The sequence below is a fragment of the Ascidia mentula genome, chromosome 4 (genome assembly GCF_947561715.1).
Source record: "Ascidia mentula chromosome 4, kaAscMent1.1, whole genome shotgun sequence".
NCBI classification, from domain to species: Eukaryota; Metazoa; Chordata; class Ascidiacea; order Phlebobranchia; family Ascidiidae; genus Ascidia; species Ascidia mentula.
The window spans coordinates 3,113,232-3,126,980 of NC_138569.1; the positions used below are offsets into that span (position 1 = coordinate 3,113,232).

At 37.3% G+C, this 13,749-nt stretch overlaps 6 protein-coding genes and 1 pseudogene across 6 annotated transcripts; 4 read left to right on the forward strand and 3 right to left on the reverse strand.

Moving 5' to 3' along the window:
• Positions 1 to 1,253: 1,253 nt before the first annotated feature.
• LOC145897535 (uncharacterized) lies at positions 1,254 to 2,676 on the forward strand. The gene is made up of 4 exons (XM_082985865.1): positions 1,254 to 1,469; positions 1,603 to 1,749; positions 2,008 to 2,151; positions 2,406 to 2,676. Exons 1-4 carry the CDS (start codon positions 1,372 to 1,374, stop codon positions 2,674 to 2,676), a joined length of 660 nt encoding a protein of 219 aa, XP_082841991.1. The 5' UTR covers positions 1,254 to 1,371.
• On the reverse strand, positions 2,582 to 3,990 carry LOC145897534 (uncharacterized). The gene is made up of 2 exons (XM_082985864.1): positions 3,453 to 3,990; positions 2,582 to 3,117 (listed from the first exon to the last, which is right to left on the reverse strand). The coding sequence occupies exons 1-2, from the start codon at positions 3,850 to 3,852 to the stop codon at positions 2,783 to 2,785; spliced, it is 735 nt and encodes a 244-aa protein (XP_082841990.1). The 5' UTR covers positions 3,853 to 3,990; the 3' UTR covers positions 2,582 to 2,782.
• LOC145897533 (general transcription factor IIH subunit 2-like) lies at positions 3,832 to 5,224 on the reverse strand. The gene has a single exon (XM_082985863.1). It carries the CDS (start codon positions 5,135 to 5,137, stop codon positions 3,947 to 3,949), a length of 1,191 nt encoding a protein of 396 aa, XP_082841989.1. The 5' UTR covers positions 5,138 to 5,224; the 3' UTR covers positions 3,832 to 3,946.
• A 1,196-nt stretch (positions 5,225 to 6,420) lies between these two features.
• On the forward strand, positions 6,421 to 7,026 carry LOC145897051 (uncharacterized; annotated as a pseudogene).
• Positions 7,026 to 8,396, forward strand: LOC145897048 (putative NADH dehydrogenase). Its single transcript, XM_082985207.1, has one exon. The coding sequence runs from the start codon at positions 7,032 to 7,034 to the stop codon at positions 8,394 to 8,396; it is 1,365 nt and encodes a 454-aa protein (XP_082841333.1). The 5' UTR covers positions 7,026 to 7,031.
• Positions 8,397 to 9,000: 604 nt separating this feature from the next.
• On the forward strand, positions 9,001 to 10,407 carry LOC145897050 (COMM domain-containing protein 10-like). Its single transcript, XM_082985209.1, has 5 exons — positions 9,001 to 9,138; positions 9,208 to 9,409; positions 9,523 to 9,678; positions 9,730 to 9,900; positions 10,018 to 10,407. Exons 1-5 carry the CDS (start codon positions 9,107 to 9,109, stop codon positions 10,054 to 10,056), a joined length of 600 nt encoding a protein of 199 aa, XP_082841335.1. The 5' UTR covers positions 9,001 to 9,106; the 3' UTR covers positions 10,057 to 10,407.
• Positions 10,408 to 10,480: 73 nt separating this feature from the next.
• On the reverse strand, positions 10,481 to 13,047 carry LOC145897049 (electron transfer flavoprotein subunit alpha, mitochondrial-like). The gene is made up of 7 exons (XM_082985208.1): positions 12,922 to 13,047; positions 12,620 to 12,772; positions 12,130 to 12,394; positions 11,922 to 12,032; positions 11,571 to 11,672; positions 10,978 to 11,129; positions 10,481 to 10,736 (listed from the first exon to the last, which is right to left on the reverse strand). The coding sequence occupies exons 1-7, from the start codon at positions 12,961 to 12,963 to the stop codon at positions 10,560 to 10,562; spliced, it is 1,002 nt and encodes a 333-aa protein (XP_082841334.1). The 5' UTR covers positions 12,964 to 13,047; the 3' UTR covers positions 10,481 to 10,559.
• Between the last annotated feature and the right edge of the window lie 702 nt (positions 13,048 to 13,749).

The following is a 13,749-nucleotide window of genomic DNA, read 5'->3' on the forward strand; positions in this document are numbered from 1 at the left end:
AGACCCCAAAAGCTTCCGACAGAACTTGTGGCACTTGTGCAAACAGGCACTGGGTTGCACTTATATGCGAGCCGTCGGCATCGCGGCGCACGTGCTTCGTCACGTAGGCCACAAGGCTCGTGTGTGTGCGTGTGCGCTGTTGCATTTGATGTCCGCGCACAAATGTTCACGGGCAGCGTTTGAAAGAATGGCGATTCTCAGGCGTTGTGTGCCGTGGGTCCGATCGCAGTGGGCGTGGTTGAACGGACTGCACGTACGCATTTGAGGAGATTGTCAATAAATGTGAATTTTGAAGCAAAAACGTTTGCTTTTTCGGAACTATAGGTTTAAATGTTAGCCTTGAAACATTTCTCTAAATTATTAAAATGTCAGAAATGCACACATAGAAAGCCTCAGCACATGATAGTGGCTGCCACTTCATCACTTTTCGAGACACAAAAGCAATGTCAACAAAAAGCGGACTTGTCAGGATTGCCGATGGCAACTTTTACACCCGCATGACTTCGCCTACTGCAAAGTAAAATGAGACGTAAATGTCCGGTAAACAACGGCCAATTAAAATTATATACGTTTGGTTAGCAAAGTCGTCTGATTGGCCGTTTGGTCAGCAAAGTCGTCTAATAGTCACACCAGCTGCACTGATGAGACCTTTCAGGTCGAAGTGGCCATCTGTCTGCAGCTTATACACAATTCATATTATTGGCTCCACTTTGCTTAAATCATATATGCAATGTAATGTTTTTTTTGCTTTTCAAGTTTATCTCAATTTTCGAGAGCAAAATTCAGGGATTTTTGTTTCCCTGGTAAACTGCGGGGCTGTTCTGCAAGGCCCATTTTTGGATCCATTGGGGCCCTTTTTTGATGCGCGGGGCCCCCTTTCTAAACATCGATGCCCCCTTTTTCAAGAGTAGGCCAATTTCTGAAATCGACCAAATATGGACCGGCCCTGCGCCATCACTAAAACGCGTTTGAAACAAATTAACAGAACCCAGTTACTGCTCAGGGAATTCCATCCAACTTCACCTAAGAAGTGGGCGGCTTACTAGTGCCACTTAGCGGAAACATAAAGTTACATTTTTAAATAAAACTATTATCAATTTTTTTTGTTTCTAATGCACAAATAAAATTGATTTAATTTTTATGTTGGTTTAACTTCGGAATTTCTTCAATTTTTTTGTCATTAAAAAAAGCAGAATTTACGAATTATGACGTCAGAATAGCGATGCTGTGATCTGATTGTTGTATTCAGTTGATTGAGGAAGGTATTGTCTTGTTTTGGAATGCGTCTCGAGGTACTTTGTTGCACAAACTGGGAGAGAACCATATCCCGTTTTACCGAAAATTGATCTGGTTCTGTAAATTAGCAAGGGGATGTTCCATGCTCGTTTCCAAAACACCTCTCCATACGATCTAACAAGCCGACGTTTTGACACAAAGAAAAGGCCAAAAAGAAGAGGCGTCAGCCCTAAGTATGTTTTCTTTTCACACACTTGAAACGTTGCCTAAGTTTATTTTTATGTTTGAAGCAAAATTTACGAAATTCTTGTGTTGGAAACATTGTTTTTTTTTTCTTTTATATTTTTAGTTTTGACTTGTTTTCAGACTGTATCCAAGAAAACTTTTAATCACTGAAGAGAAAGTAGCAGCAGATCTGTGCAACCTCTGCTTGAATGAAACTTGGCAGTCCAGTGAGCACCAAACAAAACTTCTAGGGCGCCGCAATCGCACGGTATCAGAGATTGAAGAAAGGTAAATTGGGATGACAAATGATTGTTTCGATTGTGTGTTACTTGAGCATTTTAAATGAAACATTTTCTAAAAAATAATTTTTATATATATAGTGGACATTAGCCTGTGTTTCCTGCTTTCAAAACCTAAAGTCCAACCTTTAACATATTATTGGTTTGACTGCAATTGACCAATGTTTATAGTTTGCAACTGTTATGTTTATTAATACCAAAACATAAACTATTAATTTGTTAAAAGTTTTACGTTTATGAATTTAAGCTTGGAACTTAGTTCAGATGAAGAAAACAACAGTGAAGCTTTAAGAATTACAATATCTGAGGAGTTCCAGCAGGATATTAAGTCATTTAAAAAAGACTTTTTTCTTTCATCAACCAAAAAAATTGAACTACCCCCAACTATCAGGTGAGACAAACTGTCCAGAAAAAAGACTTATAGCTTGAATTTACTACACCAACGCTATCTGATTGGGGAAAGTTGCTGTAATGGGTGTTTGGAATGTAGAAAAAAATGTTAGCTTCATGGTAAATACTGATTAGGCAGTGTTGGGTTCTGAATCGAGTGTTTTTGGAAAACAAAACTAGAAAAAGATCTGGGTCTAGTTCAAAATTGTGAAAAGCTCAACCTACTTCAAAATATTAAAGAATATTTTTCTGTAGGTCAGATTATTCAACTGCACTTGTCCTTTGGAAGCCACCTAGTGGAGTTATTCCTGACATTATGAAGAATTTACCTCCAAAACCGGAAGTCAAAGTTGATGCGCATCCCCAAAATCAAATGGTACTCGAGGAAGCAACAGCTGACAATTTCAAACTTCTTAACGACTCCATGATACTAAATGACACTATTGCGTTTACTTCCTACACAGACAATTTTCAATATAAAAAATCATTTATGAATGAATTTGATGATGACAATATGGAATTATGACCAGATATTTTTATATTGCTTTTTATATTTTTTTGCATGAACAATAAAATTTGCAGTTGTTGTCTCCAGATTAATTTGTTGCCTGGTGTTTTTAATGAAAAAAGAATCAAAATATGTAAACCCAAAGAACATAAATTAGTAAAAACAAAAGAAAAAAAAACATTGCACAAAACTTAATAATGCGCTTGAATGAAGATACTTTAGGTTGAACAGCTTTGACTACTTCATTGTTCCTCTTAAAAATATCAATTTTTTCCTGTACAATCTGGTCTTTGACATCACGGGTAATGTCCAGAATGTTGACAGTGTTCTTGATGTGATTTTTCATCTCCGATCTTGTTGAATTTGGAGGCAAGTCAAATATTGCCAACCCTTCGTTTCCACTGATTCCAAGAGTATTCTTCACTATCCTCCGGATTATGAATCCTCCACTGAAGATAGCTGGAAAACGCATACATGTAATGTTTGTGAAAGAAGTTTTTCACCATTTTGCATCCTGGAAAACACATTTATTCTTAATTTTAAATCCAAAAATGCAGAATACCTGCCAGTAAGGTTAATTTTTATGCATTGGAGTGGCACAACATCAAATGCTTTGTAAATTTACTTTAAATCATAAAAAGGCAGTAGTTTTTATCTCCAGATAAACGCACCCAGTGCTGTGAATTCAGTTGCCCCCTACCCCACAACTTCAGCTACTGCATGTGCAAAACTTACAGGGCTTTGTTGCTCCAACTAAATTAAGAGTCACTGATGTCAAAAACAAAATCGCTTACCAAGGTACATGGTGTGAATATATGCCACCAACAGCAGTGGATTGTGTTTCGAAATATCCTGGATGTGCGAAACATATTTTAATACAGGATCACTTGGTTTAATGAACTCACGCCACCCAAGGCCAGTGTAAAACCCCAAATCTTCTTCAAATGCTTTTGTTCTTGAAAGTTTTTTAGTCCATAATGTGGCGATAGCTTTGTTATCTTGGTTCAATGCCACAGCATCTTCTATAGCTTTGAAGATACAATAAAAGTCACCCAAAACTTTGGCATACAGTTTGGTATCAGTAAGCACAACAGCTAGCTTGAGTTGAACCAAGCGATCAGAAGTTTCGTGAATCTTGCTGGTCTTGATTCGCAGCTCTTCACAAAAGTCCTTGAATTCACTTGTTTCTTCCATTTTATATGCAGGTCATTCTATTAATCTTGCCTAAACACAGAATTAGTAAAAATCCACAGGACAGGCAGTTACAGGAAATATTGTAAATAATATGTTAACTGTTTAGCTCACATCTGGAGTTAATACATCCCGGACAACAATGCAAAGTTTCATGTATAAATAGGTTACAATCTAAGCAAAATGTAGAAGAGCATCTGGTGCAAGTGTGTGCAGTTGACTCTGCATGTAGGGCAAGCTTTTGTAAGCAAGCATAACACAATGTCGGCATGCTCGCCAAATTGTCACTGACTTTCGTCTCGTAAAATGGAGGGAGGGGAAATAGGTGGTGGTAGGATCTTGCTAAATGAGGAGCAGAGACAAGCGTAAGAGAACAAACTACACACTGCACTGGTAGGTCAGAATACTTTGATTGACATTGGGGGCAGTAATATCCTCCGATCGTAAACTGCTTCGTGGACATACACATAGAAATTTTTCCAGATTCTTGAGAAGAAATATGGGCTGGAAATCCCATTTTAATCAATGAAGATTCAGTCAGCAGGCCACTAGGTGGTGAAATGTGGTCATTTAGCATGTCAGCAAAGTGTGTTTCATCAAGTATAACACCAAATGTTCCTCCAGTCACTTTGGTTAAATGCTTGTATATATGGACCTCAGCAGAGAGAGCAATGACACTGCACCGAATGTTTTGTTTTTTCATGTGGTCGATTGTGTTTTGAATGGGGCTGGGATCACAGGTTGTCAAACTACCCATGATGAATAACACCTCTCTACTAGTATGACTTGGCATATGTTTGAGTGTCTTTTCAGCAAGCTCTAGGGAATTTTGAATGGATGGTTCACCTGTGCAGCAACTGGAATTATTCTTTAGTATTTCATTAGATAATTTTTGGAATGCTTTTAAATGACTCTGTGATGTCCCAGACATTTCACTTAACATCTCAGCGCGCTTTGTCCTGGTAATAATAAATCCTAACTGTCCAATAGGATTTTGGTCAAAAAAGTTTTCAACAAACTTTTCTGCCAATTTAAGCGTTACAAGCCCGCGACTTGGCTTTAAATCCTGATCTGCCATTGCTTTGGACATGTCCAGTACAATGTAAATGTGCCTCATCATCCCCAGGCGGACATTATTTCGTCGCTTGAGCAGCCTTCGCTTTTTCGCCTTGTCAATTTCATGTTCAATGCTAGCTTGTAAGGATCCGCTTTCATCTTCTTTCAAAGCTTCCCAAGTCTTCTCATAATCACCCTCCCATCGGTAAGCCTTTTCATTTTCCTCATCCATGGTTCAAAACATCACTTGTTAGGTGCAGAACTTACAAAAACTCAACCATCCAACACTTTGAAAGCAAATTTTAATTTGTCTTTGTTTCTATCTAAAAGGAATTTGTTATCACAATTTTTGAGAAACATAAAATACCTAAATTTAAGGCTACCAAGTTAAACAAAAAGTCACAGAGAATTAGAAGCTAACGCTATAACACAAAGTGTCCACAAACGTTTTTATGGTATTATGTTTTTGTAGCAATTTCTAGAGATGAAACAAAAGTTTCTTGTTTTGATTGACATATGCCAACTGAGCACTTGTGACATTCAGGTAGGCACTAAAATGTGAACAAAACCATGCGAAAACGACTCTTTGCTGCAGTACCATTGTGCACTGTTGAACAAACATGATACACACGTAACTTTCGACAAGGTTATTTATGATAATCATGGATGACTGCGCAATATTGCAACCACGTGTTTCTATTTGAATTATTTGCTTTTTGCAATATTTGCTTGTATGATGTAATGTATTTTGAAACACGTCACCAATTGAAACACTTGCGCAACGTCCGCTTTGTGATGTCATGTCTCGTGACGTTTTTCTCGATCGTTTGACACGCCTGTGACGTCATCGTTCGGCAGGCGACCGGGGCCGCCCTTTTTTCTTTTTTGGTCTTTGGTCGTCAAAGTACATTGCGGGGTTGCGGCAAAGCGGTCCAATTACAAATTAATGGTAAAAAAGTTTGCGAGTGCAACTGTGCAAGTAAAATACTAACAAAGTGCAAAGGTATGTTGGTTTTCGCACAACACAAAGACATAGACGTGCTTGCCAACCTATAACAATATTGGAAACAGTTTAGGAACCAACGAACCAAGGTTAAACTAGTTCTCGACTGCATTTTGTAGGTAATCACAACGGTTGCTTTTGTTTTTGCCACTGGATTGTTCAATCGCAACAGTTGTGTAATGTCGGTTGGGTGACGTCACGTCTCGTGATGCGTTCCTTTCCGTTCTGATGACGCAATTGTGACATCACTGAACGACAAAAACGAACGTCCTTTTATAGAGACGGGGGTATTTTTTACAAGTAAGAATGTGTGGTGAGGTGGCTTGAGCGTACAAAAAGAAAGATAAGTTCAAACTTTGGGTGGAATATATTCCCAATTTATTGTTGCAGCTTAAAAAAGGTGATCAAGCAGTGATCCATAATTTAGGAAGTTTGTGAGTGGAGTTTCTTTTTTTCTAAGTTTATAAAACGTAAATAAGGTTATTGTTAATAAATTGATTTTTTTTAGATATTACTGAAAAAGGTCATACTTGTTTTTCCACTTGCAATCGAACCTAAGTTTCAAGAAGCATGTACTGCACAAGAATCATCCCAGCCTCTCAGGCGATCCTTCGAAGTGGGCTCAATGTTATGAAGCCATCAAGCTTTGCTGCAATGAATCCAAGTCTCCTTGCAGCAAGAAATTTCCAAACAACTGCTGTTCAAAAGGACATTGACTCTGCCGCCAAATTTATTGGTGCCGGAGCTGCCACTGTGGGTGTAGCAGGTTCTGGAGCTGGTATTGGCTCTGTGTTTGGAAGCCTTATCATAGGCTATGCAAGGAATCCTTCACTGAAGCAGCAGCTCTTCTCTTATGCAATCCTGGGATTTGCATTGTCTGAAGCAATGGGACTCTTCAGTCTTATGATTGCTTTTCTGATTTTGTTTGCTCTTTGAAAGTGTGTTTTGTGAAAATGTTTGAATGTTTGAATGTTTTTTCGTGTTAATTTTTTGAGTTCATTTTTCATTTTCGTGAAATATGAGTTCATTTTTATGTTTGTGAAAAAAATTTAAACATATTACTAAATGCATGTCAGAGTAATTGCTTTTAAGGGTATTGACATTTTGTCTTGACATAGGCACAATGCATATCAGTAAGAGTTCTGTAGGATTGAGTAGGAATGTCCTTAACAAGCAAACTGCCAACAGAATTTGCTTTGTGATTTCGGGAAGGTCATTTTCCCAACAGTATGACATCTACAATAATGAAATACAAAAGAGAAAACAGCTTGTAATTCTTGGAACTGGTTGGGCCAGCTACAGTGTTCTCAGAAATGTTAACAAACTTAAATATGATGTGATAGTTGTGAGTCCACGAAACCATTTTTTATTCACGCCTTTGCTTTGTTCCACCACTGTGGGTACTCTGGAGTTTCGGAGTATCATAGAACCAGTGAGAAGTTTTCATTTTCGTAAAGCTCAAGATTTCCACCTCTCGTCTGCAGTGTCCGTGGACACAGAGAAAAAAATACTTCACTGCCAAAGTGAGATTGCTTCAAGAAAGTTGTATGACATTAAATACGACAAACTGGTAATTGGAGTTGGAGCTGTAAGCAACACATTTGGTATTCAAGGAGTTGCTGAACATGCATTCTTCCTCAAGGAACTCGATGATGCACGAAAAATACGGGATCGGATTATAACTAACTTTGAATTGGCAATTCAGCCTGAAAGTAGTGAAGAAGACAAAAACCGGCTTCTGCACATTGTGATAGTAGGAGGTGGTCCAACTGGAGTGGAGTTTGGGGCTGAATTGTATGACTTTCTCAGAGAGGATGTGTCGAGAATGTTCCCAGTGTTGCAACATAAAGTCAAGGTGACATTGATTGAAGGAAACAAGATTTTGGGTTCCTTTGACAAGCGACTGCGAGAGTATGCTGAAAAAAAAATCACAAAGCGTAAGCAGTTTGAAATATTGCAAGCATTCGTGGGCAAAGTGACTGAAAATGAAGTGGTTTTGACTGACGGAACAGTCATTCCTTGTGGTCTGGTGGTTTGGTCCACTGGTCTGTCACCTAGGACTTTCACAAAGCAACTTCCTTTTGAAAAAGATAAGTTTGGTCACATTATTACAGATGCCAAGCTGAGGGTGAGAGGCATACAGGATGAAAGTGTGTTTGCTTTGGGTGACTGTGGTGACATTGACACGATACCGCTTCCAGCAACTGCTCAAGTAGCTGAGAGGCAAGGACGGTGGCTTGCAAACTACCTCAATGGAGATACAGACAAAGATTTTGAGTTTTCCAATATGGGCATGCTTGCTTATGTTGGTGGCTACACAGCTCTTAGTGATCTAAAGCCCAAAGCCCTGAAATTTACTGGGTTTCACTCATGGTTGCTATGGAGATCTGCCTACCTAACCAGACTTGGAAATTGGAAGCTGAGACTGCAAGTTCCAGTTGACTGGCTAAAAACCTTCATTTTCGGCAGGGACATTTCAAGATTTTGAGCAAGTTGGCATTTATTTTGTGCAACAGCATTACTATCAAAATAAGTATGCAGAATTATTAGAATAAGTTGCACAACTGATATAAATAATATTATCCGCCCAGTGGACAAGATCTTGTGCTTGTGTGTCAGTGTTTTGAATTCCAATTGCACTTTAACAAAACTCAAAATATAGTACTTGTGTGTTGGTATCAAGGTTGTTCAGGATTTTTTGTGCGTGTTGAAATTTTCTCGTTTTTATTATTTCAGTTTATAAAATGCCCAAGTTCTAGATCTTACTTTTCATACATCGTTTATTATCTGTCTATCACTGATAAAAAATAGCACTGCCGTTGAGTAAACCCTCTTATTCATTGTTTGCAATCAGTATTGCAGTGTGGTTTAAAAATACTTCACACAGTTTAAGAGTTTCTTGGACATAGTTCTTTTTTCCGTTATTCAAGTGTCCCTTTGTCCATTATCAATCTTATTGACAGCATTCATTTTAATTTTGTTTGTGTAGTTTTTGCTTTTATGTTGATTGTAAACAGTATGCTATGCCAGCCAGAATAGACCTTGTGAAACTGTTTTTTTCACTTTAATTGATGTTAAATAGAAAATATATCTAACTGATTTCAGCTATTTGTGCTGTGTCTGTGCATACATAAAAATTTAAAGACTTGCTACTTTCAAGATCACAAGTCAGGTCCCAGCAAAATTGTGACAAAGGTGATGGCTTCGCAAGTTTTTAATGAAACTCCAAGGTAAAATTTCAAACAAGTTTAAACAATGCTGCCCTAAGCAAGACCCACAAAATCTGTGTTTGTATTTAGGTTTTGTCGTGCTGTGGAGGTGATCAATTCCCTAGATGAAGGGAGATTACCCAAACTGCTCACGCGCATCGCACAAAATGTTCATAACAAGGAGTGTCGGGCCTTCTCCACAGAGGAGGAGGAAAAGTTACAGAGTGCATTGGGTTTGCCACAAACTGACCTCAGTTTGCTTTTGGAAACAGCAGAATTTATTTTTCAACAGGTTCGTTGGTTTCTTTTTTTTAAAAAAACGTTGAAATAAAGAAGTTAATATAGCAAAACTCAAAATATATACCTTTCTTCTCACACATTAACATGCTGTGTGTGTATATGCAGGCAGCGTATTATGCAATGAAGCCTGCAGTTCTACACCAGCATTTACAATCCGTCAACATTGAAGAGAAACGTTCTGAAGCTTTTGTGAAAACATGGATAACCTATAGCAAATCCACAGTGGAGAAGCTGAAAAAGCATTCCTTTGCACCAAAAAAGGTAATAGACTCTGCATTATTTTGTCCAACTGACCCACAACTTTCTACACAGCTTGATGGTGTTGCTTGGAGTTTTAATCTTCAACTTGCCCAAGGATCCAAAGCCAACATGAGGGAAACCAATGCAGTTTTTCACCTAAACTTAAGTGATAACAGCGACGCAGAGAAGGATAAAGTTTTGCTGCAATTTAACCATGAAGAACTGCTCCATTTTTATGAAAAGGTAGTTGGCAATGCATTTTTGTAAACATTACAAAAACTTTTTTTGGCGTAACAAAGTTTTGCAGGTAAACATGACCAATAATATTGTTCAAAAATTTGTGTTTGTTTTCATTTTTAGCTTGAGACCATACAAAGTCAATTGGATTCCCTGAGCTAAATAACTTCGTTACTTTTCATCTTGTGTTTAAGTGCAATAAAATTTTTGAATTGTTTTTTTATTCATTGTTTTTAAAATTGGTGGAGTTTTAAGTTTAGCAGGAGTTGATTTTTCACCAAACAAATGATTGAAATACCTCATGGTAATGAAATGGACGTCATGTTTTATTCATTTCTTCAACAAAATAAATTGAATGATTATCCAATAAAACTCAAACCTTTCTGTATTTGTGATTCTCTATAGAAGATACTGACTACTGGTAAAGGTGCAACATGCCTAGCATACATCAATTTAAACACCATATTGGTCAGTCAGTCTTTTTCTTTCTAAAACTGAAGTTTAATCGTGTGATGTTGTTAAATTAGACCCTCAAACTGATGGCTCAAATGAAGTAAGTCTTTACTGTAAATATATTGCAGCACCAAAGTCTCAGGAACAGATATTTAGATTTGCCGATGTAAAGATAATTAAATCATCAAAAATATTGAAGAAACATTTTTTTTCTAAACGAGCTTGGTCATTTCTGGAACAGCTTTAAATAAATCTTCAACAAGTCCATAATCCGAAACCTGGAATATTGGTGCTTCTGGGTCTTTGTTAATTGCCACAATAGTTTTGCTGTCTTTCATTCCAGCAAGGTGTTGAATGGCCCCAGATATACCAACAGCAACATATAGCTCCTGAAAGCATTGAGAGAGCATTTAATATTATTTAATATTGTTTTGTCTTTGCTAATGCTAAGATCTCTATCAGGAAATTACTTTTTAAAAAATGGGCAAGTAATAATAAGGATTGGTCTTTATTCGCAGCTCCTCAAAAAAAAATTTAAAAACAAATTCCCAAAAGGTAATTTAAATTTACTAGTTGTGCGCCAATTACAACAAAATTTTGCAATATTAAGAAATAATGCCAGTTACTAACCGGTGCAACAATTTTTCCAGTCTGTCCGACTTGCATGTCGTTTGGAACATAGCCTGCATCAACAGCAGCTCTTGAAGCACCCACCGCTGCTCCAAGTTTATCAGCCAGATCGTACAACAATTGGAAATTTTCTCCATTCTTCATTCCACGACCTTTTATAAAAATGATTGACAAAGAGCCCTAAAATGTTGTATGTCACAAAGATAAAGTAAGATTTTTTTACGAGATGTTCTTCAAACCTAAAATTTCCCCAAAGAGTTACTGTCACGCAAAACACAATATTTAGTACTTCATTCCCCTTTAGAGAGTTTTTAAGTTGTTTCATAATAATTAACTGTTGCAATAAAAGATCTAAATATAATCACTAAACAGACACGAGGGGGGCGCAAACATTTTGACCTGTGAAATAGAGGTTGGGAGCAAAAGAGTTTTGGAAAGCGATGCTTTAGAACACAAAAAATATTTTGTTGTTACAAAATGCAAAAGGCACAAAAAAATCTATCTTTTAAAAACGAATTTTTACTTTTTGGCTTGTTTTAGTATCAGCTGTAGGTAACAAACCAAATACACAACAAAAATAGAATGGATCAAACCTCCAGATATAACAACTCTTGCAGCTGTGAGTTCTGGTCGATCACTTTTGCTTAACTCCTGTGATAACCAGCTTGACATAGAGTTCTCATCACAATCAGGAGCTGAAACAACAAGTTATTTTCATAAAACCAACCATTCTTCTGAGAGTATGCAATTAGGCCAAGTGAACAGACTGTGACATTATATACATACTCCTATTCACCAACACTTGAATTACACTGCAATATGGTTAAGAGTCTCTCTGTTAACAAATGATCTGACGTATATGTTTTTCTCCAAAACTTCTTGTAACAAATGATCGTCTTTAGCAAAACAGATACAATAAATTCTGTCAAGATGGAGATACAAACCTTTTTCTACAGCTCCACTGCCTCCGGTGGTAGCTGCGGCCTCAAATGAAGTTCCACGAACAGTTACAACTTTCACCCCAGCAGTACATTTCACAGTTTGGATTGCATTTCCTAAAATTTAACATTGTGGTATTGTATCTCCACAAACATATCATAAACAACAACTTTACACATATAATAAAAGCATTATAACAGTTGTTAGGTTTACCTGCATAAATAGTGCGAACAAAAGTATCAGCAGATTTGACACCGATGATATCACTAATAGGCTCCACATCTAGTTTGGCAGCTACTCGAGGAAGCAAGCTTTTTCCAAAGGCACTGGCACCAGCCAGGATGTGGGTGAAGCTAGATGCAGATTGAAGCTTTTCTACAAGAGGTGTGAGTGATTCTGGCATGCATCCTTTGAATGAACCACCTTCAGCAACAATGACCTTGGAAACTCCTTCAACTTGACTGAGGGCCTCTGCAGCCTAAGGCATTAAAAAACAAACAACTTTTAAAACCAACCTTACTTATTTTAAATGGTGCTTGGTTTAACTCCAGATTGGAAAGCCTGCATATAATTTGCATAGACTTAACTCTTGAATGAGTAGACATTCAGCCTAATCAAAGTTAAACCACATTGTGTTTTATGCTATAATAAATTTCCTTTACAATAAATCAATTCTTATAAACAAGACCCAAATGTAGTTCACCTTAGCACAATTTTCTCCAGCAATAAGACAAGAAACTTCACCACCAATTTGCTTTGCAGCAGAAACAGCATTAAGCGTAATTGGTGTTAGTGTGTCATCAGATTGTTCAGCTATGACCAAGGTGCTTTGCAATCTTCGGCATGCAGCAAACAACTACAAAATTACCACACACGGATGTTATAGGGAAAAAAGGTACGAATCGTATTTGGTACACAGTTTACAGTTACACAACACAGTAACGCCTGGAACGGTAGTGTCAGTGAGCATATGATTTACATAAATTTTAAGTGAAAATAACTTACTCGAGACTGGTTAAATGATGATCTTGCAATAGCAGGCAACATCCCTTTTGTAAAAGAAAAACAAAACTTCCAAACGTATCTTATTTTTGCAAATATAAAAGGAATACTGTATACCGGCGTTGGCTTATGGTTATTTCGGATGAGATAAAAATTAACTCGATAAATATTTCTTCTACTTCAGGTGTGGGCAACTTTTCACGCTCTTATTAAATTATGCTGTCCCTATTTTTAATTACTGCGCTGCGGCGCACAATTATAAAATTTTTAATAACTACGCATGCCGGGGGTCGTCAACCCACTTTTTGTGATCTCGGTAATCTGTACTGCCAAAGTTACGATCTATCAACAAATAAATCAACAATTCTGCTAAATCGCTGTCCAGGTCCGCTTTTTATACCCATCACATCATTACGTAACATAAATATGACGTAACAAGATCATACCACCTTGACCCCCGACATTTTTTCGGTATTAGATGTGAAACTTCTACGCTACAGAATAATTTGCAAAGTTAATTTTTCTTTTTAAATAAACTAAATTGTGATCTACAATTTAGCGCAAGGTGAACCTGCTTTCTAACACTTTATTTCAGAAGCATTAAATGATTTCTATGCTGCATAGCATAAAAACACGCGTGACGTCATAATGTAATGAACGATTGTTTTGTGATCAGCTGAGCGTTTTTCTTGCGTCATCGACTACGAGTAAGGTCGTATTCGAGAAAACAAGTTCATCACTGTCAGGTTATGGCGTTTTACTTGTGATAATATACTTGTATTTAAAACTTAATCTATGTGTCTTTGTGTTAGTTAAATAGGAAGACGTTGG